At 34.7% G+C, this 23,547-nt stretch overlaps 3 protein-coding genes across 3 annotated transcripts; 1 reads left to right on the top strand and 2 right to left on the bottom strand.

The window, feature by feature from the left end:
• Positions 1–3,039: 3,039 nt before the first annotated feature.
• On the bottom strand, positions 3,040–3,729 carry LOC104753112 (uncharacterized). Its single transcript, XM_010475404.3, has one exon. The coding sequence runs from the start codon at positions 3,606–3,608 to the stop codon at positions 3,255–3,257; it is 354 nt and encodes a 117-aa protein (XP_010473706.1). The 5' UTR covers positions 3,609–3,729; the 3' UTR covers positions 3,040–3,254.
• Positions 3,730–11,470: 7,741 nt separating this feature from the next.
• LOC104753111 (long chain acyl-CoA synthetase 3-like) lies at positions 11,471–16,506 on the top strand. The gene is made up of 17 exons (XM_010475403.3): positions 11,471–11,798; positions 12,402–12,465; positions 12,547–12,636; positions 13,164–13,220; positions 13,375–13,423; positions 13,527–13,603; positions 13,794–13,833; positions 13,926–14,020; positions 14,097–14,264; positions 14,357–14,467; positions 14,551–14,638; positions 14,713–14,779; positions 14,866–14,941; positions 15,032–15,535; positions 15,617–15,799; positions 15,911–16,030; positions 16,195–16,506. The coding sequence occupies exons 1-17, from the start codon at positions 11,644–11,646 to the stop codon at positions 16,231–16,233; spliced, it is 1,983 nt and encodes a 660-aa protein (XP_010473705.1). The 5' UTR covers positions 11,471–11,643; the 3' UTR covers positions 16,234–16,506.
• A 342-nt stretch (positions 16,507–16,848) lies between these two features.
• Positions 16,849–21,106, bottom strand: LOC104753110 (endoglucanase 6). Its single transcript, XM_010475402.3, has 8 exons — positions 20,594–21,106; positions 20,169–20,381; positions 19,836–20,036; positions 18,885–18,974; positions 18,628–18,792; positions 17,909–18,542; positions 17,742–17,810; positions 16,849–17,653 (listed from the first exon to the last, which is right to left on the bottom strand). Exons 1-8 carry the CDS (start codon positions 20,783–20,785, stop codon positions 17,361–17,363), a joined length of 1,857 nt encoding a protein of 618 aa, XP_010473704.1. The 5' UTR covers positions 20,786–21,106; the 3' UTR covers positions 16,849–17,360.
• Between the last annotated feature and the right edge of the window lie 2,441 nt (positions 21,107–23,547).

Below are 23,547 nucleotides of genomic sequence, written 5' to 3'. Positions count from 1 at the left end.
ATGATATATATTAAAACAATAGAATTCCATAATCCCACTCACATAAGGAAAATATTTAGCTGGAAAAAAAAGAAGGAAAATAATTTAAAGTTATCCGTTAAATATTGACGTCTACTTACTTTCACATCTTGTTACATTGTTGATGCTTTTGGTGGTTAAAAATAAGGAAAAAAACAATAGGAGTAAGAAATTTTGTATATATACTGTACGTCGCCTTACAAGTTAAAAATTGCTTTAGTTATTCATATTGTTTCAGTAATGGGATCTATGGCACCTCCTCCCTTCGACGACCGGCGTGATGATATAATAGAGCTTTCAAGCTCTTTAATGTTCTTGATTTTTTTTTTATGAACATTTGTATAATCATGACTATCATGTTTTTGGATTGGTTGACTAATGATTATTTTGAGAAGGAACATCACCGCTTACAAGATATCGAACTCGGGAGGTTGCCTGCGGGGGAGATGATCCAGGAAATATCAGATGATGACAGCGACTGATTGATTTCTGGAGACCCATGCATGGGAGTTTAAATAAAAGATGTATACTAAGTTCAATATTGTTACATTCTAAGTTTTACTTTTAGTCATCGTTGATCGACTTATTATAAGGCACCTCCTTTTTTAAAAATTTGATTGTTGTCAACATTAATTGTCGGTCGTTCGTCCATGGTTGGGAATGATGAACATTTTCTCGACTTGAGGTGATGGATGTTAATTAAGTTCATAGTTGGATATTTTTCTTCAAATTATCACACAAAATACTAAAACCAAAAAATTCATCAATATCGCAGGACTTGTTTTTATTGATTTCTTTACGTTGAAGAAAACAACGTAAGAACTGATTCTTACTATGTAAGGTACGAGTAATACGACAAATTGACCATTAATGAATCATTCCATTTCGCAACGAATTGCCCATGGTAAGGGAATTGAAGGTCACAAAATTGTTGAAGCTAACATCCTAAAGAGAGATTAGCGTTAGGTCCATTAATTGCCGGCTTGTAATTAGGGTTCCTTTCTTCTTTGATCATTATGGCCGCCGGAGATATAGGGTGGTAGTTATCCAATAGTTAACTAACTTTTCCTAATCTATATGTAACTCAAATTATGTAAAAATAAGAGAAAAAAAAAACTCTAATTATATATTGTGTCAACGGCTAACCTAGTTAGGAGTCAACCGCTAGCTCCACTACTTATATATATCGTTTGTATAGCTCCTCTACTTACAAAGACTTTCACAAGTACTCTTATATATTCATTAAATCGAGAAGTCCTCTTCTCTCGCAAACAACCATGGATGCATCACGATATGAAGAAACCGTAATAGTTTTGTTCAGGGTAATGGTGGTGATGTCCATGATTGTTATCCTTTTCGGCTCTTGTCTTTGTTTTAAATTTTGCTCACGGACGTCTACTCAGAAAGATGAAGATATTGTGCACCTCACTTTTTAGCCCATGGAGCTTGAATTCTAATGACGATCAAGACAAAGCGCAAAGTTAGCGATGAAGATAAATTATCTTGTAGTCATCTTCCCTAATATTCTCTATAAACTTCTTTTTTTTTTTCCTTTAAATTATTCTTATGGGATTTGCTTCAATATTAAATAATCTGTCTCTTATCTTCTGAATTGAAGACTTATCAGATTTACAATAAAGATATTGTGGTTACGTATTTTATTTATCTTTTTTGGAAACGATTATCTTCAGAAATTATAATTATATATATGTATCAAGTCGTATTCATCATGTAATCGGATTACAAACAAGACTTAACAACAATACATATATATATAATATATTTTGTATATATGCAAGAGCATCTTCTCTTTTTATAGGTGAAAATTAACTCAAAGCTCTAGTTAAATATTATCACATTACCTAATTTACCTTGTTAGTGGATCGCTATCTAGCTTAACCATGCAAGATGATGGTGACCACTTCTCCTCAGAAGAAACGTTAAAATTTATGTATGCGATGATCGGAGCCATATTCCTTTACCTTGTCCTTTTGGGCAGCATACTATTTTATTATCTTCGTAAGTGGCTATCCCTTCATAAACCCTCATATACTACTCTAAGAACCGACGAGACGATCAGCGACCATGATGTGGACAAGGGATCAATCATCGTCAATCGAGTTTGAAGTCTTTATTATGGTATTTAGTTTGTTCTTAAATCATTGGATTTGGTTCAATTTGTTCCTTCATTATATTTTGCTTTTGTGTCTTTACTCTTTCTATAAGAAATACTTAATCACTTTTAGTGAAATTCCTTTATTATGTTTTGTTGATCTATCTCTCTCTATCTGACATGAATATTTTAATCAAGTAACCTTGTGTTAATTTTTTTCTTTGTTTTTTTCCTTTTTTTTTCTTTTCATACATGCATATTCTCTCCGGATCTTGTATCCACAAATTAAAATCTAATTGGCACGATCGATCTCAAGTGATCAACTGATCATGATTACAAGAGAGCGTACCCTAAGAAACTGAAAAAACCCGAAAGCACGAATGGCTCTTGGCTACGATTTAAACCGCAATTACAATTTATGAAATAGAATAAGAATAATTAAACTAATTGAAACACCTATAAAATAAGAAATAAAAACTAACGACAATAGGAAAAAACATGCCTTCTTCTAGGTCCGAGTATTACTAGTTTGTATTGCTGATCTTCGCTGATATGCCTCGTATAAGTCGTGGTCGTCGTTTTTGGTATAAGTCTTGGCATGTTGGAGGAGGAAGAGGCAGCCACAAAGGAAAAGAAAAATAACTATTAGGAAGAAGATCATCGCCGAAAACACAAATATCAACCGTATGTCGATCCATTCCAATGATCCCTTAGGTTGATACTCCATCAAGGTTTGTTAATTATGCCACAAACACTATGGTCATGAGCTCCATCAATTGTGTGTGTTTGTATATGTAGTATTGATTTATCATGGTACGAGTCCTAATTATTTGGTGATAAGGATTCTTATTCCTTAAATTATCCAGTTATTAATAAATAAATAAATAAATAAATAAAATGCGTAATAGTTTGTCAAAACATATATACGGAATATATATGGTACGAGATCGATCTCAAACTTTTCTAACAAAAATAAAAATATCTATCTAAAACTGTGATAAGCAAAAATGTTATATAGTTCCGATCATCGTGGTATAAAACAATGCTCTAGAAGGCTAGAACCAATATATGATGATCATCATGATCAAACTCATTTCCATCATAGATCACATATTTAGCATCTTCATGATCTATCCATTTCCTGGACTTCTGGACACTCCACGATGCTCTCTAAAGACGGTTCCCATGCCATCGATGATGATACTGATGACAATGATGAAGCTCTTAAGATCCTCTTCTCTAGCTCTACCATAACATCTCTGGTAATCTTCAAGTTTCCATCATGATTCCTATTCATCTCAAGCAAAAACATGTCCAATTCATGTCTACTAAGCACTATCTTCACCTTCATCCCAGCATGGCCATCTTCACTATCACCACCATCAAGTTCGAAGGACTCTTTTGCGCTTTCTCTAACCTCTATCTTTCCTTCTTCCCCTTGATCTCCTCGCACACATCTCTCCATGCAATTGCCCATTGACACCAAAACAAAATATGACAAATCTCAAGAAAAGAAAAAAAAATCACAGATTTGCTTCTCTTTTTCTTTGAAAATAAGTGATTGACATGAGTGTGAAAACACATGTATATATACAGAAGGTCAAACTATTTAATATCAATCAAATCTTTTTTATACTGATTTGTCTTTTCAAAAGCTTTTGAAATTTCCCAACGACTCTCGTGATTTATTCAGAGTGAAAATGACATATTTGAGAATTTTAGATTTTTAAAAATGTAATAAAGAATATTAAGTAACATTAAAACTTTATGAATCATTTTGCATGGTGTCAAAATATATTTTGCTTTTAATTAATAATTAATTAACACGTACACCATCTTTTGCTTTTCAAATGGTTATTAGAAATAATTAAATTAAATAATACAAAACTTTAGAGTATATATGTATTATATGATTGTAGTTGTCATAAAAAGACAACCGTTAGGTTAATGTCGACATCAACCGTTCGGAACCTATTGCCCGACAGTGTCACGGATACAATGCAAAGACTTTTGAGAAGCGGCTATTAAATTAACATTAAAACAATATATAGTTTTACAAATCTTATTTTATTTTTATTTGAACCAAAACGAAAAATTGATTATAAAACCACACTATGCAATACTAAAATATTTCAAAATCAGAGACTTTGATTTTGTGTTGTTATATGATTTGTTTTCGTCAATATAAATTTCCGATTCACGTGCTTAGACCAAATGTGAACACAAATATATCCTTACCTGCACAAGCACTGATCATTATAAGAAATTTCATGATTCTTTTCATTTGTACCAGTAGGAATTGACGATATACGTATTGCATTTTATAAATTCAAAGTTTCGGGTGTTCTTCTTACTTCTCACAAATTCCTAGTAGATGACAAAATAATTTCTTGTTTTATTTTACACAAACAAATACTAGTATAAGCATAATATTCACCGGAAATTAATGAAATGTCGGGAGACAAGTGCCAGATTTTAGGTATGACTTTCGTTACATTATAGTGTAAATTAATAGCCTGATGCCATACATATCGTACTATATTCTATATTCCGTATTTAAGATATCTTAGTTTTAGATTTGATTATCAAACATAACATGCGCTACATTTCTCTTTCAGCTTAGGTTTTTAATTCATCTCCGATTTTGTTAGGTATATATGATGTTCAGTTTACAGATTGTCATTACTCGGATTTGGTTTAGTTGGAATTGGAAACTATAAACTGGGATCAAGTACATAGACCAAATCACCCCTAGACCTAGTTGATTGGTTAGTGTAACTAGTTTGACTTATACAACCGATAACTGAAAACCAACCTTAGTATCATCAATTTGGTTCGGTTTGACGACAGAAATGTAAGTTGCATTTCAAGTTGGACACAGCGCATACCTGACATGGCGCATGGCGACATACGTAAACGTATCCAAAGCCGCAATCGTATAATTTAGTAATTTACCGCTGTGACCAATGAAGTGAATCTAATGGGCTACAATGTAATATTTGGGCCTAAACTAAAGCCTATATTGTGAAATGTCAATGACCCACATAACAATGATATTACATCAGAACCCAATTATATTGTGAAATGTCAATGACCCATACAAATTGTCTGATACAAATGATGTAAACTGGCACAACATTATTGAGATTGATTGATGTCCTTACTTGATAATTTGTAAAATTGTGGAACTGCTTGTGTGATTCATGTTATTTTTTCGTTCAACTATATAGAATGTTAAATTACCAATTCAGTAAATTAGTCTACACTACACTAACAACTACTTTTATAAATACATTACTTTTTACGTAACGACTATGTTAATCTGTTTATATATACATACTTATTTGGCTTTCACGATCATACAATTTTACAATTTAATTGTTGCAAATAGTATGACTAGAACTAAAATCTAACCTTTTAAATTTAAACTAATTGTTGAAAATATATAACATGTCTTTTATAAAATCGAATGTATACCACATGGAAATCAGGATAGACAAATCAAGAACACGTAAATTCACGATTTGGTGTCTTTCGTGTTTGTTCGTATAAAGCTTCGAAAATTTTCAAAGCTGTTAGTTTTTGAATGTATCAAAAATTAATTGTTCCCTTATCTTTTTTTTTTTTTGGTTTTTGGTTAAAGGATTACCCCATTCCCTTATGCCTTATCTATAACGACTTGTAGGCCATGAATGGAAGATGGTTTTTAAATGGTTTTTAGATTATAGATTTTGGTTTTTAGTTTTTGGTTTTTGATTTTTGAGATTTTAGTTTTTTGTAAGAAAGTTATTTAAAATAATTACATAAAGAAACATAAAAAAATAAAAAGAATCGTAAGTTTTTCCTAAAATCTGTAATTATGTGGATTCTAGTTTTTGTTAATATTTGTAAAGAAAAGCTAAAAACTAGTTTTCTATTTTTTAGGAAATCTATTTAATGTAAAATCTTGAATGGAGAAAAAATTGGTTTTTGAAAAACAAAATCCAAAAACTATAGTAGAATCTACTTGCCATTCAAGGCCGTAGTGTTTGAAAATGTAGCAAGGATCTTAAGGATGTGGTTTGACACATTCAAAAGAATACGACTTTGTTCTTTGTTAAAAACAAAAGGTTTCAGAAGCTTTCGTGTAGAAGAATTCAAAGTCAACTGTATGAAACTCAGATGAAGACCAAAACGCCAAATAAGCTGTCGTATAACTTTTGGTTGCATTTATTAAATTAAGGAAATACATTAATTAGTGACGAAATCAAAACTCTATAATTTTCGTTTAGTCCTTTTCGTACGGACGTTCGTTCTTAATTTAGTTCAAATTTCATTTGCCTTAGAACAAACAAGTTTTGATTTGTTGATAACTTTTAATGAACTTGGATATTACTGTATAACTAGAACTCTGAACTCTGAACTTGTGTCAGAATAAACATGAAGAACAAATCTATGGATATATTACTAGTTTTCTTGATTAGTCAATAATATACTCAATATATGCTTGTTTATAAAAAGTAACATAGTGACCGTGACTATGTAATGTAAGGTTTCCATAAAAATGGAAATAGAATCCCGCGCACATACACATATTTTAGACATGTAGTTTAGAGGGCGACTAGTTTCATGTACATGGATCAATTGATGTAGAATAAACAAATAAAGTAATCTCAATAAGAGCGTGGTCCGTCGTTGATTTAAACTTCAATTGCCATGTTAGGTACGAAGTACAAACTAATTCAAATGCGACGTGACGGAAATAATGAATTAATGATAGTGGCCCCTATCTCTAAATTTCGTTACTAACTTTATATCCTGTAATGTTGTCCACGAAAATTGCCAAGATTCTCTATATAAGTTCGTAAGTTTTTTTATGGTTCAACTAACAACTAATGAACATAATGGTGGTGTGGAAACAAATCAGGATCTCTTATCAGACGATCATGATACTGGATCTACTTCATAAGGATAAGGATATGCAAACTTTATAATACGCATGTTACAACAAAACATATATGTATATATATATATATATAGAAGGTTATGAAAATAATTGGCCAATGATTAATATAAAATAGAATTTGTGACACATTGAAACATAATCTTTAGATGCATGAATTCATGTCTCCATCATATTTTTGTTTTGCTCATACATCTTGAATCTTTAACTAAAAGAAAAATCAGACCAAATGTTTCATTACTTAATCTCATGCGGCTTCCAGATATTGGCAACATTTTGTCTTAGTTTCATAAATCAAAACATGGTCAACAAGGGTTTTGGAGTTTGGAGTTTGGACTTTGGATATGGTTATGGTTAACCACTATGTATGATATTTATTTGTATATTGATTATTTTTAAAATGTCATATGGCATCTATAATATCCGGATAGCAATATAATCTTACTGTTCTATGAAAGTCAAATCTCAATATTATAAGCAACAACCTTGCACTTGTGTGCTGTCAAAAGAACCTGGTAGTTTAGGAATTTCATTTAACATTGTGTTAATTTTTCTTAGGAAAAAAGATGTCCAGCTATACGAGGTATGACGCAATACATGGCCACACATCTCAAGTTTAATAATGGATGCTCAACTACATCAAGTATATGTTTGGCATGGCCACATGCACCAAGTACTTGACGTCATGTGTTTTACACCATGGACATAAAATCCCGATTCACCGGGTTCTTTCTCCCGGCAACGACCGGCGTTGACTCATCAGAACCATAATCGGGAAAACTAAAACCCGACCCGAGCACCTGCAAACAAAATAAAATACCCGACCCGGACCCAATTTTAATGGGCTTTTTATCTAAATTAAAAAAAAAAACACAGATCCCATTTTTCCCAAATCGACAAAAAATTGAATATTAGGGTTCTTCATCGTGTGAGAAACTTCAATTTGGAGTGAAGATGGAATTAACATCGGAATCGTCTAGTAGCATGAGGAGCAAGTCTGGAGTCGGGCAATTTTGTGATTGTGGATTGCCGGCGAAGATGTTCATCTCGAAAACGGCAAGAAATCCAAATCGAAGGTTCCTCGGGTGTGAGCTGTACAAGGTATGTATCACTTGAATTTTGATATATGTAGAGGTGAGTAGCTTTGTTGATTAAGTAATTGTTTGATGTTTGTGTAGGAAGGTGGTAATGGTCACTGTAAGTACTTTAGTTGGGTTGATGAAGAAGAAGTGAAAGGCTGGCCGAGAAGAGCATTGGTTGAAGCTCAAGCAGAAATTAATGAGAAGAATAAGATAATAAGTCAACTATCAACGACAATCATGGAGCTGAAGGGGGATTTAGAGAGAAATCAGTTGCAGAAGAAGAAGATTGATGATATGGAAGCAATTGTGTCTCGTCAACGCCTCGTTATCACGGGTTTGACAGGCTTGCTTGTTTGTGCAATTGGAGTCATCGTACTTGGTTAAGTTAATTACTATGTAATGTATTTCATCGTACTTGGATTTGTCAAGTAGTTGTTATTGATGTTGATTTGTAGGATTTGGTCCGTTTAACATATTGAACCAAAAGTCGGATGGTTTAAAGAACTTTTTGTTTGGATGGCACAAGGATGAAATACAACAACCAAAGTATGTTAATATCCAAAAAGAACCCAAACACAACACCCAAAAAGAACCCGAACACAACAACAACCAACATCATCTTGACTTCCTTATGGTGCTGTTGATAACACATCTTGCACTTCAGCATCATCTTGATCTTGATGCTCCATGCCAACCAAAGCTCCTCCAATTTCCGGTTGATCTTCATGCTCCATGGCTGCCAATGCTGCTCCCATTTCCTCTTGATCTTGAGCTTCCAATAGAGGAGTCACCATAAGCTTCCTTCTCTTTGCCCGGCTCTCCGGAGACTAAAACAAAATAAAATTATCAAATTAACCATATGTAAGCCAAAAAAAAAAATCAAATGTCCGATAACAATACCTCATGAGGACACTTTCTTGAATTATGTCCTTGTTCACCACATAGACCACAATGCACTATTCTTCCTTTTCGATCAACCTTCGTCTGAGACTTTTTTTTGCGTGGTGATTCATTAAGCCCCTTGATCCTAGCTTTTCCCTTAGGTCTCCCTGCAGGTCGTTTATAAGGAGGTGCAACAATTTTTGGTTTACCAGAATCTTCCCAAAACTTAACTCCATTAACAGGCCTCAAACCTCTTCTATATGTTCCCTTCCATTTCTCACTCAAGTAGTAATCTGATATATAGTCTTCCACTTCCAAATTGAGTTCTCTGATTGCACACACAGCATGACGACAAGGTATACCCGTCAAATCCCATTTTCTGCATGCACATTCACGATTGTTCAAGTTGAGGGTGTATCCAATCCCGAACTCAACAATCTCATATTCTCCACCGGTGCTAGAAATCAATGCACAATATTGCGCTTCTTCACAAGATTTTTCCAGCTCTTTCCTTGCCTTTTTGTGAATTTTGCAGCTTCTATTTCAGCAATAATAGACCTATTGGCAACCCTTTGCATTGCATCCCTTCTTATAAGTTCTAACATTTGGACAAATGGCTTCCTCCTTGCAATCTTTAAGGTTCTATTGTATGACTCAGTGTGATTGTTGTGTGTATCAGCACAACAACAACCAACCCTGAATAACTGCCTCAAACTAAAGACTCCATCAGGTAAGCCTTTCTTAACCAATCTCTCTGTTTGTTCTTCTTCATCGCCAGATTCATCATCCGTTGCAGGATATACTTCATCATCATCCGGAATTTGTTCTTCATAATTATCATTGTTGAAAACTTGAATGTCCTCCACTGCAATACCAGCATCATTGTCAACAATCTCATCTTCTTGATCTGACTCTTCAGGTTCGGATAAACCTGCATCTGATTTACTATCCCCACTATCATCCCCACTATCATCTACTATGGCTTTCTTAGCAACATCCTTTTCTTTTTCTCCAGCAGCTTCAAGCGGTTCTTTTTCTCCAGCAGCTTCAAGCGGTTCTTCTTCTGCCTTTTCAAAGAAGATGTCCACCTCTCCCATCCAACGTCCGTTTGAAACCAATTTATTCTTATTGCTATCAACATTCTCCCATAGAGGCTGCCTATCAGAAAGTTCTTCAAATGGTAGCTTGTACCACATTCTCCCAAGATTGTTGACTCTTTTTCCAAGCATTTTTAGCAATATGTCTTGAAAAATTGTCACTGAATTAACCTCAAAAACTTCAATATCTCCATCGTCGTACTTCGACACTCCATTTTCTGTCTTGAATTGGCCAGAATAATGGCAATTCACCTTCACTGTAATTTTTCCACTACAAAAAAAAAAAAAAATTCAGAGAAGACAAAGACAAGTTGTTATAAACAACTAATGAACCCGACAATAACCTATTAACAATGTATAAACAAACTAAGGCTACACAACAAGACTAGACAATAAACTAAGTAACATATAAAGAAGAATTGAATCTTGCCGACAACAACTCCACTTTCCCACTTGTTTAAAACGACAAAATAAAAGTTAAAAATCAACAGCAAAATGCCAGCTTTACCTCATTGGGACGAGAATCAACAGGCAATGTCTTCTTTATTCCGATTTCCAGCAAAGATTTCACTGCATTATCTCTGTTAAAAAACCTAATTGAAAAGATGCTCTCACAGTTCTTCGATATCTTCGATAAAACGATAAAACTTTTTCAAACAACTTTTTCACTTTTCTTGTTTTGATCGATGAATAATTAGAAAATGGGCCTGTGTTTTTTTTAATTTAGATAAAAAGCCCATTAAAATTGGGTCCGGGTCGGGTATTTTATTTTGGTTGCAGGTGCTCGGGTCGGGTTTTAGTTTTCCCCGATTATGGTTCTGATGAGTCAACGCCGGTCGTTGCCGGGAGAAATGACCCGGTGAATCGAGATTTTATGTCCATGGTGTAAAACACATGACGTCAAGTACTTGGTGCATGTGGCCATGCCAAACATATAATTGATGTAGTTGAGCATACATTATTAAATTTGAAATGTGTGGCCATGTATTGCGTCATACCTCGTGTAGCTGGACATCTTTTTTCCTTTTTCTTATATATAGTACTTAATTACTTAAGAGCTCTGGATTATCGTAAATATGTGAGTAACATGTACACCATTAACTAGATCCAGTATATAGGAAAGTGCCCACATTTTTTATTTTTATTTTAATCAATTAATTTTTCTTGATTTTTTTTTTTTGCTAAAATCAAAATGTTATAAGGACTTTATTATTTCTTCCTTTTGGTTAATTGATTAAAATATAAATAGATAAAATCTAATAATAATACTATGAGCTTTTATTGAGGGGAAAAAGTAAAACAAGATATAAATTACTTATAAATACTATCACCCAATATGGAGGAGTCAGCAACCCTCGTGTCTATCAAATCATTTTTGGTTTTCCTCTTTACAACATTCACACGCCATTTTAAAATTTGTCTCTCTAGTTGCTGCACCTTTACAAATCAACACGAACGATCAAAACACATAAAATACACAGATAATTAAGGACAATAAACGCAAAAGAAATGGCGGCAAGTCGATACATCATAGAGGTTGAGAAGGGACAGGAAGGCGTTGATGGAGGAAGTCCATCTGTCGGTCCGGTTTACCGGAGTATCTACGCTAAAGATGGTTTTCCTGAACCGGCCGATGATCTCGTCAGTGCATGGGATATTTTCCGGTTAGACTTTTTGTTCTCTTACAAATTAATTAAGAGAGCAACTATATCAAACTCCGCCTCTTTGGCTTCACTAATTTTTATTCATAAAATTTATTTTTCTGATTAATGGAGTTTATTGGATTATAATTCACAAATGAATAGTGATTTTTTTGTGTGTGTTTGTTTCTTCATTTTTATTTTTATTTTTGTAAACGTTGTTTCTAGTTTTTCTTTTCGTGGGTTCCAAGCTTTTCATATTGCTGAAAAAATATGGAGGAAAGAGTACTTTGCGTTTGGGGAGGTTTTGCTTGATTTTTGTAAACGAACATTATGTGAAAGTTCAACAATTCAACATTTGATATATTTTTTCGTTTTTGTTTTAGAATAGTCAAATTATTGCAACGGCGACTATGATTTTTTGACTTGACTTTCATATGAAGATCCGAGAGCAACCATTAATGAATGCAATTGTCTTGAAATGATTTCATTGCATCTAAGATCTCAGAACTTATCCAAGAACTGTTGCTTTATTCCGTGCCTCTGTTCATGGCTATTAATAACAAAATGACATTATTGATTGTGTAACCTCTTATGTGAATGCTATATGTTTTGAATATTATACAGTCTGTCTGTGGAGAAGTCTCCAAATAATCCTATGCTTGGTCGTAGAGAAATCGTTGATGGAAAAGTAAGTAATCAGCAACTTAATTATTAGTAGTATCGGAAATTAATTAGTAACACAATTTGTTTGTTTTTTTATTGAGTACAGGCTGGGAAATATATATGGCAAACTTACAAAGAAGTATACGATGTAGTGATCAAGCTTGGAAACTCTATCAGAACTATTGGAGTTGGAAAAGTAATTAGTGTTTCTAAACACATTATTGTTTTTGATTTAGCACCAAAGATAGTGAAATTTCGGGGGTGTATTCAAACCATGATTTTGGAGAATTTGATGAGATTTAGGAAATTTAGAATTTTGATACATTTTAGGAAAGTTCATATGATTTTCTGTAAAATTCTTTCAAATCCCACCTAAAACCATGAGATTTGGATTTCTGTATTTTTAACTAAACAAATCCTCTCAAATCCTCCAGAATCCTAAAAATAATTAAACCCAAATCAACAAAACTGTTTTGAATAACAGTGAATTTTAAATTAGATTTTTAAATCATCAGTTCAATAACACTGGATTTTAAAATAGATATTTAAATCATCAATTCAATAACAGTGGATTTTAATAGACTTTTTAAAATCCATGATTGAATAGCATAGGATTTATAAATTTCACACAAATCACTTAAAATGTCAAGTTGAATACACCCCGTTCATCTAAGATTTTCAACAGTATGTATATTAATTACAATTAAATGATTGGTGGAGCAGGGAGAAAAGTGCGGTATTTATGGTGCCAACAGTCCTGAATGGATCATAAGCATGGAGGTAATATGAGCGTCAACATCATATTTTGATTACCATAAATTATAGTATATGGTATTGGTGATGAATTATATATACCACCTTTTCCACGTTCACTACTTTTAATCATTTAAAGTATTTATCGAATTTTCATCTTTTATTTATTTATTTATTTCAGGCTTGCAATGCTCATGGACTCTACTGTGTACCTTTATATGACACTCTAGGTGTGTAATGTAACATTTGTCTTTTCTATCGATTATTTATTTTCAGATATAATTGGAGTCATGTATGTATAATAATAGTTTGGATTGATGATGCATTTGATAGGTGCTGGAGCAATAGAGTTCATCATTTGTCATGCTGAGGTCTCACTCGCTTTTTCTGAGGAGAAAAAGATCTCCGAGGTAATTTCTTATCAGAGACAAATGTTATACAATTTGTAATTATATGCCAATTTGTTCTTCATCATTAGCTTAATGTTATGTTTCAATTCAAGACTAACTTGACGATGAGTGGACTGGCTTATATTACTTTGCCTCTTACTGCAAATATGGGCTTTCTAACGACTAAAACAACGTTCTTTTTATCTTTCAGTTATTAAAGACAGCTCCAAATTCAACTAAATATTTGAAGAGTAAGTAAGCTATTATTCTTGTGTTTGATTGTAATTAATAAAAATGTCCAGTGAATGAAACAAGTTCTGTTTTATTTTTCTTCTTGCAACAGATATTGTGAGCTTTGGTGAGGTTACAAGTGAGCAAAGAGCAGAAGCTGAGCGACTTGGATTAACAATATACTCATGGGACCAATTCTTGAAGCTAGTAAGAAAATCATATTTGTATTGTACTTTAAGTAACATCATATTTAACAATTTAAATCCTGAACATATAAATGTAGGGTGAGGGTAAAGAATATGAATTACCAGAGAAGAAAAGAAACGATGTTTGCACCATAATGTATACAAGTGGAACAACTGGTGATCCTAAAGGAGTCTTGCTTACAAATGAGAGCATTATTCATCTCCTTGAAGGTGTTAGAAAATTGCTTAAAACTATCAATGAAGAGGTATACTTATTCTTGTTTACATCATCACACTACTTCAAGAATAGATCATTATACTAATAAATTTCTTGTTTCTATTGTGGAAAATGTTACAGTTAACCAGTAAAGATGTTTACCTATCATATCTACCTCTGGCTCATATCTTCGATCGTGTGATTGAGGAGCTGTTTATTTATGAAGCAGCCTCTATCGGATTCTGGCGAGGGGTAAGTTACATAAGGATCTGTTTGTTTTGTCTATAGAATCTGATCATAAGAGGCTAATAATTTATAATATGTTTCTTCATCAGGATGTTAAGATATTGATAGAAGACATTGCTGCATTAAAACCGACTGTTTTCTGCGCTGTTCCTCGCGTGCTAGAGAGAATATACAACGGTAAATACTTTGCAAGACTAGTTAAAAATATATTTTTGAATGAATAATTCTCAACTGTTTATATTAATTTTCAGGTCTTCAGCAGAAACTTTCTGATGGTGGACTCATAAAGAAGACATTATTCAACTTTGCATTTAACCAGTAAGTGTATCATATTTAGATCAGAATCCACAGTTTTATAAAAAAGTTAATCTCTGTTTCTAAAACCATTTTGATAACTTGAACAGCAAACAAAAAAACATGGAGAAAGGGAAGACTCATACACAAGCATCTCCCCTCGCTGACAAAGTTGTATTTAAAAAGGTGACATTAAAATCTACACTCTCTGTATCCTGAACCTTTGGATTGTTAGAAGTAAACCAAATCTTGAACGATTAAACAAAACTGTTTTAGGTTAAAGAAGGATTGGGAGGAAACGTGCGTCTGATCCTCTCAGGAGCAGCTCCACTTGCAGCTCACATCGAATCTTTCCTTCGAGTTGTTGCATGTGCTCATGTTTTGCAAGGATACGGTCTAACAGAGAGTTGTGGTGGGACATTTGTGTCCATTCCAAATGAGCTTGCTATGCTTGGAACGGTTGGTCCACCGGTTCCAAACGTTGACATAAGGCTCGAGTCAGTTCCAGAGATGGGTTACGACGCTCTTGCAAGCAAGCCGCGTGGAGAGGTTTGCATCAGAGGAAAGACATTGTTCTCAGGATATTACAAACGTGAAGATCTCACTCAAGAAGTCCTCATTGATGGATGGCTTCACACTGGTGATGTTGGTGAGTGGCAACCAGATGGAGCATTGAAAATCATCGACCGTAAGAAGAACATCTTTAAACTCTCACAAGGAGAATACGTTGCGGTTGAGAACCTGGAGAACATTTATAGCCACGTAGCCGCCATTGAATCGGTATTAGTTGAGAAGATAACTATAATATACCGTTAAATAAGAATTTTTAACTAACTAATGATGTATTAAAACATTTTGCAGATATGGGTATATGGAAACAGCTATGAGTCTTACTTAGTGGCTGTGGTATGTCCAAGCAAGATACAGATCGAACATTGGGCTAAAGAACACAATGTTTCAGGAGACTTTGAGTCTATCTGTCAAAACCCAAAGACTAAAGAGTTTATACTTGGAGAATTCAACAGAGTAGCCAAAGACAAAAAGGTTAAAATATAACTAATGAAATTTTGGGTTGTTCATTATTCTTCTTAATACTTGTTTGTTTTTTTCAACATTCTTTTAACTAATGAAATTTTGGGTTTTTTTGCCTTACAGCTGAAGGGATTTGAGCTGATCAAAGGTGTTCATTTGGACACAGTCCCATTTGACATGGAAAGAGATCTCATCACACCTTCTTACAAGAAGAAAAGACCTCAGCTTCTCAAGTACTATCAGGTAAATTATAAGTCCCTTCCCTTTATTTTTCACATTACAGCACATTCAAGGCTACATAGCTAAAACCTTAAAATACCTCTTTGGCTTGATGATCTTTTGGTGTCTGCATAATCGAATTATGTATCTTAAACTAAAAACCGCTTACTCTGTTCTTCTCTACGCAGAAAGAGATCGATGAAATGTATAACAAGGCAAAGAAGTGAAGCTTCTATACTCTGTTCCGCAGCCAGAGTGTGAAGAAAGGAAGTTGTTTGGACAATTCTCAGATTTATATATTTCTCATTTCGCTCTAAATCATATTGTTATATATGTCTCTCTATGTTATGTGTTCATATCAACGTTGCTTGCGCCAAATATATTAGTTTTTTTTTTTTTTTTTTTTTTATCTTCTTTTGTAGCTAACATTCTCCTCATGTTTTATGTATTTGTATTTACATTGTGTGAATAAAGTTCTCTGTGTGTATATTTATACTGTATATCTAATTTTCAAGTTTCTTATAATTACATTTACAGAGTATATCCTCGACTCATTGGTAAATAGATTTGGTGTAATTAACTACTTAATTAGTAGTTAACAACTTTTAGAAAAATATAAACAACTTGGGGAAAAACGTTACAAGTGATGATCAATTTCTTAAGTCAAATTTCCTGATATGTGTCAAAGTTTAACAACCTTTAGAAGACGAAAAAATCATGTCATAAGATATATACACATTTTAATTGAGGAAAGATTCAGAGTTGTTTGTATATATATATATCACTAACTTTCAAAGTCGCTTGTAAGTATGTGTAGAAGACAAATACCTAACATAGGTAGATTGCCACCAAATCACATTTCATTAAAGACTGTTGTTGAGTTTTACAACTGCCATAGACCCACCAAAAAAAGATAAACACAAAAGGAAAAAGACACAGACATGTTTTTTGAGCTACAAGGAATTGAAAAAACAATCCTTGCAATACCTCACAAGACCCCTTTTATAAGAGAAGGAAGATCTCACAAACACTATCTCTCTATCTCTCTCTAATCTTCCTCACTCTCTCTCTTTCACTATATATATAAATATTTATATATGAATTTTTAAAGCATTGAACTTGAGGAGAAAGAGGATGAGCACTTTCACTCTTCTTTAATTTTTTGAAGAGTCTCCACTTGTCTCTTCACACCTTTCTTCAACCCCTTCTTTCAACCCTTCTATATTCACCAGAGAAACCCAAAAGTTAAAAATGAAGATAAAAGACGAAACCAGAGGGAAAAACCAAAGACTTTCTTCCTTCTTCTCACGACCTATGCACACTGATTCCTTTGAGTGTAGTTGTTGTAGTTTGGTCAAGCCAACGTGTAGCTTGATACTGCGACATTGGCCGGAGATGTTGAGTGAATGTAGACGAACTCTAGGGATTTCCCGGATGGCAATGAGTGCATCCAAGAGGGAAGACCGAACGAATTGCCTGATCTCGAGAGCCCCCAGATTGGTCCATAGAGATTCTTGATCGAAAGGTTGAGACTTTTCAGAGGTCTAGAAGATTTGTTAATCACAGTTGTCGAGTATCTGTAGTAAGTCCTTCCCTTTGAGACCCATGAACCAGTTACCTTCTGAACTATAGCCACTGGACCAGAAGCTGTACAACAAGTAAACAACAGAGTCAAGCCGCTGTTCAATAATAGACAGTCATAGACTCACATGTAGACAGAAAGAAAGAAGCATACCTCGGACTGGAGTAGTCACTCTTGGTTTACGAATAGGCATTGGTCTTCGGACCACAGGAGCAGGAACCGCTGCAGGGACACAACCAAAAAAAAAAAAAAAAGTATAAGCAAACTATTTTTGAGTTCCAAACTTCAATCTCAAGGACATTGCAATTTCAGACACAAACCTGGAAGAAACTGGCTATAACCGGAATGACCACTGCTGAGACGAGCAAGAACACCAAGGAGTGGTGCATTGTTGTAAGTAGCAGGCTCAGTCTGCTCATAGTTATCCCTCCTGTCAGCGAAATTGTCGTAAGCATCAGGACCGCCGACAATAGCACCAGTGAGAAGGTTCGGGTCACTGCCTTTACGGCTGAACCAGGTGGCATATCCACCTCGGCATGTGACAAATGTGCGGTCGACCTTGACAGAGACAATGGAGGAGCCTCTGTGGTGAACTCTCTGAGGGAAATTGTTACCATAACCAACCATGTAGCTGGTTGCTCTTGGGTTATCTCCAAGAATGTAATCAACCTGAGATTTAGCAAACGAAAGAAGCTGCGAAGGAGCGACGATTCCCGCGGAACATCTCAAGTTGCTTCGAGAGGAAGTAAGGTAATCAGAGTAAACCGTGGTCAAGAAGGAAGCACTTGTGACAAACTGCATATTGTTCCATCGTTGTCTGAAAATCAAACCACCTGGTGTCTTCTGAATGTTCCTGGAGCCTTTACCCAACAACGAACACATAAAGAAATCAGCTTTGTCCTTAAACCTCCTGAACACAGGCGCGTGACGTCCTGCTTTGCCTTGCATCAAAAACTGTCCCAAAAAGAAACTAAACCGGCTTAGAATCACAAACCAAAAATGTCTTCAAAACCGGTTAAGCTAAAAAATCCCAACTAACCTTGGCAACAAGGGTTTGAACACCAGCGTACTTGACGTCCCAACCGAACTCAGTCATGGACCAACCGGTTCCACCCATGGCGTCACCGTTGCGACCGAGGTAGTCCAAGTAGAACTGATTGTTAGAAGCCTGGTATAGCCACGCAGCTGCCCACAATAACTCGTCCTGATGGTTGAGACACAAATTCAGACATCAGACAAATTTGTTAAAGCACTTTAATTATCAAATCTCAGATTACGAAATCTATCGGATCTTACATTGTAACCACTGACGGATCGGTAGTATTTCTGGGCAATGGTGATACTGCTGTCGTATTTGCCTCTGTATTTGTCGGCGAAATCAAACAACTGTAACCAATACAAAAAAAAAAAAAAAGAATAAACAAAGGAATTAGGATGGCAAATCCGTAATAAACACTAGAGACAAGGTTAGTTTTGCAGTGGCAGATTCGTGGTATTGATCAAGAAGAGAGGTTAATTTGGGGAAAGTTGTTACAAGTATGGGGCACCGACTGCCCAAGGCACGTGCGTAGTTTTATTAAAAATTAAAAAGAGAAAAAGGAAATATTTAAGATCAACGGCTGAGATATATTACAAGATCTGTAATCAAGGTCACACACAACACAAAAAAACCCGTGATGGACGGAGAACGACGTCGTTCTTTTCCACCCTCTACAAAGAATCCATCTTTCGCAGGGTCCACTTACGGGATCGACGACACGACGCCGTTTTTTTATTTTTAATTAAAATCCTACTATAATATTAAAAAAAAAAAAAGAGTTTTAGTAGTGTGTGTCACATTAGCTAAGCTAAACTCCTGGGTGACTAATGTAATTAAAGCAAAATCTCAGAGGATATTTCTATTTCAAAGCATTTTTTTTTTGTTTTGTTTTGGGTTGCAGTCAGAATAAAAACAAAGAAACAATTTCGGTTAAACTTAATTTTCAGATTTGTCATTATCAATTAGTACTATGCATACTACTCGAAATAACGCCTAACGTGCGCGGAAAATGACCTTTTTCTAGTTTCTTTCTACTCTGCAACTGCAGCAGTGCAATAATATTTAATGTGTTCTGCTTCTGCTACAGCAACTTCTTTAACGTAACTGCCTGTCTAGTAATTTAATTAATATCCCCACACATTTTTTTTATTATTGCTAACGTGCGCTTCTTAAAGAGTAAAAAAAATGCGCCGAGTTATTTATTTTACCTGATAGGCGTGGGTGAGTAGGAGCCTAGAGTACACAGGGTTAGACCGGCGGAAGACAATTGATGCTGCGGCCATGGCGGCTGCTGTTTCTCCGGCGAGATCCGACCCGGGATTACTCGGATCTATCCTGTATGCTTTACGGTCCGTCGTCATTTCTTCTGGTCTCTGCCAACAGTAATGGTCGGTGTTGCCATCTCCAACCTAACAAAAAAAAAAATCCAAATAAAAATTACAGTACTTAATCACGTAAAAATCAATATCAAATTTTGTAATAATATTACTAATAAAGTAGTAGTAGTAGTAGTATAGATCAGAGAGAGAGAGAGAGAGTACCTCGCCGTAAAGGACGTTGGGCTCAGGATGGGCTTTGATGAAGTAATCAGTACCCCATTTAATGGCGTCAATGGAGTTCCCAAGCTCGCCGTTGGCTCGTAACTGATCCCCGTACTCAATCACGCTCCACGCCATCATCGTCACCGTGAACGCCATCGGAAGTCCGAATTTCACATTGTCTCCGGCGTCGTAGTAACCTCCCACTAGATTCACCTGATATATACATACATCAAGTTTTTTTAGGTAACCGGACGAACACATGATAACAATGTCTTGAACGACGAATACAGTAGATCTATTGTACAAAAAACAAAAACAAGAGTTTGATTCTCGAAATATATATAGAGGGTTAACGTCTGGTTTTAGATATGATGAACGGCGACAATGAGAGAGAGAGAGAGAAGGAGAAGGAGAAGGAGACGTACGCCGCTTGATTTGCCGTCGGTGAGACCGGAGTGAGAACGCCAAGTGACTCTCTGGTTACGAGGGAGAACGCCAGATCTCTGAGCTTCGAAGAAGAGAAGACTCTTGGAAAGAGCTTGGCCGTAATCATGGCCGGAGAAAGCTACCGGAAAACAGAGAAGCAGCAGTAACAGAGCAGCAGCTACGGACCCCATCACAGCTTTCTTCTTCTTTTAAAGAAGAGAAATGCCGGCGAGATTATCAGCTAAATAAAAAGCGCTGAATAAGACTGAGAAACGTCGCCGGAGAATGGAGAAAGGAGGATTTGTGAAGACGAAGGGACGAGCTCAAGTGTGATATATAGTACTCAGTACTCTGGAGAAGAAAGGAGAAAGCAGGAAGGTACCAAGCGACACTAATTTTTTTTGACAGTTAGCTTTCATTTAATGATTATTATTATTATGTTTTTTTTTTTTTTTTCATAATGTTTTATTTTAAATTATTATTATTTGAGTGTGTTATTTAATTCGTTGGTCGAACTTTTGAAATGTACATCACCTATGTATACGTTTAAGACAATGATCTTTTTTTTTTTTTTAAAGAAGATTTAGTTAATTAATCAGGTGGAAATTTATGTCTTCAGCATATTAATTATCATAAATTAATTGGAAAACCAGTTATTCTTTTTTTCTCTTAAAGATGTAACGTCAATTGGTTTTTTTTTTTTAATAAAAAAGGAACTCCTCAGAGAGTTAATTGCAAAAACATTTTGGAAAAAATAATGATTTATTATTTTAGAAAGAAAAGAAAAATGAAAAGAACAAAGTCATGTGAGTGTTCCCATGGATCTTTACGTCTCTCTCTCTTTTCACATATAGGGGCGGCGAGGTGGTAGAATGAATGTGTTTACATTTCACATAAAGTAATGGTCATACTACTGTCTAAAACTAGTTTTGTTTACTCCTTATTAGTGGTTAATTAATAAGATTACTAGTAATAAGATTGCCAGATCAATCAAACTAGTTTTGTTTACTCCTTATTAGTGTTTAATACTATATATTATTATCGAGGCGTTATATGGTGGTGAGTGTGAAGACGAGGAATAAAGGTGTGATTTTGCCCCCAACTGATTTTGTTCGCTTTTGTGTAAATTCTCCTTATTACCCACCCCTCCTCCCCTTATCGTGAAGAACCTTGCACACTTCATTGCTTTATAGGGTTATTATACAGGAATCAACTACAAAAAAAGAAAAAAGAAGCTAGGTCCTCTTTTTAATAGAAACCTATACTAGTATCATTTTTAATAACTTGAAGACGCTCCATTAGTTCTCAAAATACTACTATCAGTTTGAAAAGTTGTGCAATTTAGAAGAAAGAAAAAATTAGTAAGTTTGAAACAAATAGTGTCATTTGGTAGATTTTTTGGCTAAGATGAAACATATAGATATAGAGAGCAATGTTGATGTATAATTTGCTAAAGAGAGAGAGAGAGAGACTAACGTAAAAAATGACAATGGGAAAACACGTTGACGAGCAGCTTTGACAACTGGTTTTCTTCTGGCTTAACCATCTATCAAAGTGGGTTAACCCGACAAACCGACAACCGAACACTCTTCTCTTCTTCCCTTTTTTTTTTATTTAATCTTTTCAGTTTCATTACCTCTTTCTTTATTTAATTCTTCCATCAGTGACCACTAGTTACTAGTACACCTTTTGATTCACAAATAGAAACTCCATCCAACTCAAAAGCCTTGTTGAAACAAACAAACGCTGTTAAGGTGAGATTAGAATCAGATTATGTATCAATGCTTTATTTTGTTTTTCTTTCTTTCTAAGTTGATATATACTACTTAGATTGATTTGTGTGCCTTATATAACCACCTACTGTAGTATGTTTTATTACAAGCAACGTGTTATATATAACTTATTAGACAAACTGACATTGTAATTTAACATTCCTTTAACATTAGTATTATAATACTAGTAGTATTTTGAATTAGTAGTAGTGGAGAGTGATACGTAGGTGGTTACAAGAAGTAGTAGTAGAAGAAGAAGAAAAGGACAAAAGAAGAGAAATTAAGGGGTCAAAACGGACAAGCCTCCTTGTCAGATGGCTTTATTCTCCCAACCGCAATCAACGGCCTCCCGCCGAATCATTCTTTTTACTACTTTACCCCTCTCTCTCTTCTTCTTTTTCTTCTTCCTAATCCTACTATATAGCTATCTCACAAATCTTCTCATTTATTTTTTCTTTATATTTTAGAATAATGTATGTGCATTTCTTTTTATAAATGAGAAATTTCTTCAGGTTTGCTTTTTCTTTTTCTATTGACCGTATATATATAATCTTATTTTGTTAGCTTCTTTAATCAGAGAAAATAAATGTAAGTTTTATCTTCTTATCGTCTCTAAAACCTAGTATAATACTAGTAGTATTTTTAACTGCGCTGCGCGGTTTGGAAAAGTAAACTGACACGACACGTAGGAAGAAGGTCAAAGAGGCAAAAAGCTCTCCGGTTTGACCGAGTTGTCGCCGGTTGTGTCACGGCCACGGCACCGTTCCACTCAGGTGATCGTATTTTTGGTAATGGGTCCCACTTGCTTTTGTACTTCCCAACCAATTAAAAACGTTTCATCCTTGCAAACAACAGTAATAGTAATAAATAGGGAGAGCTTTAGTTTTCACAGTATTATAGGCGAAAAGAACACAAACGACCACTCGAACGAAGTAATAGTACCTTTTTGTACGTGGCAAGATCTTACTCGGTGTCATCTCAGAGACTTCATCGACAATCAACAGTCAAACAGCCCAAAACGAAAAAGAATGCTTTTTCAAATCCAGGATTCCTTATGGGATGATATAATGTATATAGATATATATATATAAGTTTATCCACCGGTCGTATATATAAAGTAATTGATGTCTTGAAACGAACAAACGATAAAACAATTAACTTTTGCTGTAGTTTTAAGTGAA

The sequence above is a fragment of the Camelina sativa genome, chromosome 16, assembly GCF_030686135.1.
Source record: "Camelina sativa cultivar CO46 ecotype springtype chromosome 16, ASM3068613v1".
Taxonomy (NCBI): domain Eukaryota; kingdom Viridiplantae; phylum Streptophyta; class Magnoliopsida; order Brassicales; family Brassicaceae; genus Camelina; species Camelina sativa.
The sequence above is the reverse complement of the archived record's forward strand: the minus strand, read 5'-3'. Positions and strand labels throughout refer to the sequence as shown.

Coding starts and splice junctions, on each gene's coding strand:
- LOC104753110 (XM_010475402.3), bottom strand. CDS start 20,785: ATGGGGTCCGTAGCTGCTGCTCTGTTACTGCTGCTTCTCTGTTTTCCG. Junction 20,382..20,593: donor CCGACGGCAAATCAAGCGGC/GTACGTCTCCTT, acceptor TGTATATATCAG/GTGAATCTAGTGGGAGGTTA. Junction 20,037..20,168: donor CCAACGTCCTTTACGGCGAG/GTACTCTCTCTC, acceptor TTTTTTTGTTAG/GTTGGAGATGGCAACACCGA.
- LOC104753111 (XM_010475403.3), top strand. CDS start 11,644: ATGGCGGCAAGTCGATACATCATAGAGGTTGAGAAGGGACAGGAAGGC. Junction 13,424..13,526: donor ACCTTTATATGACACTCTAG/GTGTGTAATGTA, acceptor TGCATTTGATAG/GTGCTGGAGCAATAGAGTTC. Junction 14,265..14,356: donor TTAAAACTATCAATGAAGAG/GTATACTTATTC, acceptor AAAATGTTACAG/TTAACCAGTAAAGATGTTTA.
- LOC104753112 (XM_010475404.3), bottom strand. CDS start 3,608: ATGGGCAATTGCATGGAGAGATGTGTGCGAGGAGATCAAGGGGAAGAA.